We start from the raw sequence: 5187 nt of genomic DNA, 5'->3' as shown, positions 1-5187 counted from the left end.
AGTGTTTACATATTGAGGGATGCGAATATATATATGTACTGAAATTGCCTTGCTAAACAAAATAAGGCCACAAGTTCCTTGAGAAGGAAGACAATTGCCTTGGACAGAGTTGAAGCTTTTATATGTAAACATAATTGCTGTGTTTATTGAACTAAAAGAAAAAGCCATCATCCTGGCAGCGCTGCGTAATCCTAATTTGGAATTTGATCGCTCCGTGATCTCATCGGGGTGGCAGAGCTTCTCCCTCCATGCCAAGTTAATGTTTCGTTGTTCGGCAGATGCAGTACATGTGGATGAACACCTGACAACTGTCCTTCCCCTCTTTTTTGATGACTCAGAAGGTGCAGCGTTTCAGTGAAACACAGGACAGCACTCTGGCAGCTTGGTATTCCTCTCTGCTTCCACAAGCTTTGTTTATGCATTATGTAGAAAGAGATAATAAAGAAATAAAGAAAATAAGACTAAAATGATTAAAATATGTCCAAAAATAGTCTGTAACTATGTTAGATAATAGGGTGGTGACATGGAGACTGACTGCATCTGTCTGCTGTCTGGACAGGGGAATAAAAAGTGTACACAAGTGATTAAAAATACATTAGAGAGAGCAGCCGTTGTCAGGGTCCTGGGACTGGGCGACCCAGGATCCCTGAGCAGTCATGTATTATATTATTATTATTATTATTGTTGTGTATTTTGGTGTTGCTCCCCCTTCCCTGTGCTTGTGTATATGTGTGTGTGGGTGGCTGAGCACTTGTTTATAGGCGGCGTCAGGCCTGGAGGGTGTGGCCCTGCAAGGGGACTGGCCACACCCGAAGCCACACACCTGCTGCTGATCAGGCCTCGTCGGGGGAGCTACTTAAGAGAGTCTTGGAGCTCCCACCGACGCGGGATCATTGCATGAGACTCCACGTTAGTCACCCTGTCTAAGTTTAGTCAGAAAGTGTATGCCTGCCATTTCTGAGTGTCCTGACAACTGCGCTATTGTTTCCCGCAGGAAGAGCGTGGAAGGCACGGAGAGCAGCGAGCACCGGGGGGTGCTGACACGGGAGCAGAGAGCACACGGACTATTCACGGGAGACACGACACGGGAGTCTGGGAGAACACGGGGATTTATTGTTACGTTGTTTTCACTCTGTAAATAAACACTGTTTGTACATAGAGCACCGCGCCTGGGTCCTCCTTCCCCACTCCTTCCACGGTGTGCCATGCCATACCGTGACAGAATGATCCCGCCTCTAATGGACCCAGCGGTCTCCGAGGAGAGGCTCAGGAGGGAAGTTATGGACGAAGTGTACCACCTATGTGAGGTGTGGTGGGAGAAGCCAGCGGAAGGTTTGCGTCGCGCCGTGGAGAGGCGGCTGCAGGAGATGCTTTTTAAATTCCCCTGGCTGGTGGACTCCCTTAATGCGGTGGTCCTGGACTTCCTACTTTCCACCCTCCACCTCCACTCTCCTCCTCAGGCTGCCCACCAGCTCGGACAGCTGGTGGATTCACTGCCTGAGACGCCGGCTCCGACGCCGACACGGAAACTACGTTCGCGCCGCCAGCGTTCCTCACCGCAGCTAAATCCACAGACATCTCAACAGCCGGCTGTGGTGAGTCATATGGACAATTCATCGTCACTCACCTCAACTGTTTACTCTGGGGCTATGTTTATACGGTCAGCTGCCCAGCCGGTAGCCAAAGCGCAGCCCGCGGCCCAGCTGGTCGCTGTACCTCAGCCTATTGCCCGGCTAGTGATCCAGCCGTCACCTGCTGAATCATCCCCCGCGACATCTACCTCACCGCTTACCGTTTCATCCTGTTCACCATCCACATCACACGCTCAGCCATCTTCTCCACCAGCAGCAGCCTCCATTCCACTGCCCACTCCAGCGGCCTTGTCCGGAGAGGGCGACCTCACCCGCGTCCAACGCCTGATGGACTGGGTAACTCACACCACCAACGCAAGGGCAGGAGTGGTGGGGTTAAACGCCATCGAGGCAATCCTGGAGGGAAACCCCTACCTCGGCCAGCTCAAGGGAGTTTCCGCCTGCCTTTGCACCCTGCGTAAAGCCCGGGGGGTAGTGCAAGCTCGGGAAACCTCAGACTTCGTCCAGCTGCAGCAGGAGCTCAGCATGCCCGAGCAGGAGCTCAGCGAGCCGGAGGAGCCCGCACCGTCAGCTGAGGCGCTCAGCGAGCCGGAGGAGCTCAGCATGCCCGAGCAGAAGCTCAGCGAGCCGGAGGAGCCCGCACCGTCAGCTGAGGCGCTCAGCGAGCCGGAGGAGCTCAGCATGCCCGAGCAGAAGCTCAGCGAGCCGGAGGAGCCCGCACCGTCAGCTGAGGTGCTCAGCGAGCCGGAGGAGCTCAGCATGCCCGAGCAGAAGCTCAGCGAGCCGGAGGAGCCCGCACCGTCAGCTGAGGCGCTCAGCGAGCAGGAGGAGCTCGGCATGCCCGAGCAGGAGCTCAGTGAGCCGGAGGAGCCCGCACCGCCAGCTGAGGAGCTCAGCGAGCCGGAGGAGCTCGGCATGCCCGAGCAGGAGCTCAGTGAGCCGGAGGAGCCCGCATCGCCAGCTGAGGAGCTCAGCGAGCCGGAGGAGCCCGCACCGCCAGCTGTGGAGCTCAGCATGCCCGAGCAGGAGCTCGGCGAGCCGGAGGAGCCCGCTCTGCCAGCTGAGGAGCTCAGCGAGCCGGAGGAGGAGCTCTCGCTGCCGGCCGAGGAGGAGCTCTCGCTGCCGGCCGAGGAGGAGCTCTCGCTGCCGGCCGAGGAGGTCAGCGGACCGGAGGGACCTCCACGTCTAGCGCGGCCTCCTCGCCGTCCACGTCCGGTGCGTCCACGTCAGCGATCGGCGCGTCATGGACCTGTTGCCACGCCTCGCTGTTGCTCACCGGAGCAGCGACGTTGCCATCGGACCCGTGGCAGGCCGCCGGAGGGGCAGCGCCGCCGCCACCGGACCCGTGGCAGGCCACCAGAACCGTTCCGCCGCCACCGGACCCGTGGCAGGCCGCCGGAGGAGCAGCGCCGCCGCCACCGGACCCGTGGCAGGCCGCCGGAGGAGCAGCGCCGCCGCCACCGGACCCGTGGCAGGCCACCAGAACCGTTCCGCCGCCACCGGAACCGTGGCTGGCCGCCGGAGGAGCAGCGCCGCCGCCACCGGACCCGTGGCAGGCCCCCTGAACTGTTTTGCTGCTGCCGCCGGACCCGGGGCCGTCCGCCGGAGCTGCTACGTCGCCGCCGTTGGGCTCGAGGTAGGCCCCCTGAACTCTCGTTGTGTTGATGGGCCGCCTGTGACTGTTTGTGGCGTCTTTTCGTTTTCTTTTTGCACCGCTGCGGGATGCGCGGTCTGACTCTGAGACTGTGGACTGGGTCGGTTCGTTGTTTTGTTGTTTTTGCTTGTTTTGGTTCTGGCCCTCCGTCCTGGTTCCCCCAGCCGCCCGCCCTGGGTTGGTTGTGCTGTTTTTTGTTTTGGTTTTGGGGTCGTCGGGAGCCGACCCTTAGAGGGGGGGGGGGTACTGTCAGGGTCCTGGGACTGGGCGACCCAGGATCCCTGAGCAGTCATGTATTTTATTATTATTATTATTATTATTATTATTATTATTATTGTTGTGTATTTTGGTGTTGCTCCCCCTTCCCTGTGCTTGTGTATATGTGTGTGTGGGTGGCTGAGCACTTGTTTATAGGCGGCGTCAGGCCTGGAGGGTGTGGCCCTGCAAGGGGACTGGCCACACCCGAAGCCACACACCTGCTGCTGAACAGGCCTCGTCGGGGGAGCTACTTAAGAGAGTCTTGGAGCTCCCACCGACGCGGGATCATTGCATGAGACTCCACGTTAGTCACCCTGTCTAAGTTTAGTCAGAAAGTGTATGCCTGCCATTTCTGAGTGTCCTGACAACTGCGCTATTGTTTCCCGCAGGAAGAGCGTGGAAGGCACGGAGAGCAGCGAGCACCGGGGGGTGCTGACACGGGAGCAGAGAGCACACGGACTATTCACGGGAGACACGACACGGGAGTCTGGGAGAACACGGGGATTTATTGTTACGTTGTTTTCACTCTGTAAATAAACACTGTTTGTACATAGAGCACCGCGCCTGGGTCCTCCTTCCCCACTCCTTCCACGGTGTGCCATGCCATACCGTGACAGCCGTCTCCTGACTTCATCCTCTGGCAGTCCCAGGAGCTCATGCGGTTGATGCATGAAACAAGCTAGTATTTGTTTTGTTTGACGCAGGTAGCTTCAGTTCCCAGGGGAGGTTTGCTGTTAATGACTTAGCAAAGAAGGAGCGTAGGTGTGAGGGTGGGCTGGGATTAAAAGAGAAGGGAATAAAAGCAAGAGCTGGAGCTAATCACCACAGGCTAATTAGTCTTTCAAATGTATGCAAACATGCTCAGGTTTCTAGTCTGGAGAGATTTTATGCAATCTGTGTGATTTCAAGGTAATTTAAGCAACGACGGTGTTATTTATTGTTGCATCTAACTTTCTGAGAGCAGATGATGAATATGATATGTGGTGAAAGAAGGCTTCCGGGTGAATGACAAATTAGGTGAAAACCCTTCAGTGATGACAGAGAAAAAGTTGGAAAGTTATGCTCAACATCTGGTGAAGCATTCCTATCCTGATGGTAGTGGTCTCTTCCAGGATGAACATTGCTTGCAAACAGAGAGATCAACAGGGTCACTGAAAGGCTGATGAGTGAGCAAATGATATCAATGTGGACTTCAGGATCTGTACATCTCCTTTATGTTTAGTTATATAACAGCTGTATGCACTTACTAGCCACTTTGCAAAGTACACCTGGGCCCTGTTTCAGGAAGCCGGTTTAGTGGAAAAACTGAGTAAGTATACCCTGAGTTAACGAAAACTCTGGGTTTTCGGTTTCACAAAGCGAGTTCAGCTGCAGCCTGAGTGAGTCACTATGACGACACACTCCGTGAAGCTAACCTGCCCCCTAGCAGGTTTACTACAACTAACCCTGACTGTCTCTGCCTCTTTGTCGGAAACCTGACAGTAGGAAGTGTCGGACATGGCGTGCCACTTCCTTGAAGAGCCAGTAGATCGTGAAGCCCAAATTCTCCGCAGAGCTCTCCGCCGGGAGAGAGTGATCAGAGCGCGTTTGGACATTTTATCATTTCCTGATGATTTCCTGTGCGAACGTTACCGTTTCTCAGCACAATCTATAATTTATTTGGATAACATCCTCAGGCCATAT

The 5187-nt window shown here is 55.6% G+C and overlaps 1 protein-coding gene across 1 annotated transcript; it reads left to right on the top strand.

Moving 5' to 3' along the window:
- Window positions 1-537: 537 nt before the first annotated feature.
- LOC146717466 (uncharacterized) lies at window positions 538-3480 on the top strand. Its single transcript, XM_085476668.1, has 3 exons — window positions 538-909; window positions 995-2812; window positions 3172-3480. Exons 2-3 carry the CDS (start codon window positions 1206-1208, stop codon window positions 3230-3232), a joined length of 1668 nt encoding a protein of 555 aa, XP_085332794.1. The 5' UTR covers window positions 538-909; window positions 995-1205; the 3' UTR covers window positions 3233-3480.
- The last annotated feature ends 1707 nt before the right edge of the window (window positions 3481-5187 follow it).

The sequence above is a fragment of the Copadichromis virginalis genome, linkage group LG2, assembly GCF_057382275.1.
Source record: "Copadichromis virginalis isolate Kocher_CV1m ecotype Utaka linkage group LG2, C_Virginalis_male_GT1.1, whole genome shotgun sequence".
Lineage (NCBI taxonomy): Eukaryota > Metazoa > Chordata > Actinopteri > Cichliformes > Cichlidae > Copadichromis > Copadichromis virginalis.
Note: the sequence above shows the minus strand (reverse complement) of the source record. Positions and strands in the feature narration are given on the sequence as shown.

What these genes read in the sequence shown, in the direction of transcription:
- LOC146717466 (XM_085476668.1), top strand. Translation starts at nt 1,206, where the DNA reads ATGCCATACCGTGACAGAATGATCCCGCCTCTAATGGACCCAGCGGTC. An exon ending in CGCCGTCCACGTCCGGTGCG is followed by an intron (nt 2,813 to 3,171) that starts TCCACGTCAGCG and finishes TGTTTTGCTGCT; the next exon opens with GCCGCCGGACCCGGGGCCGT.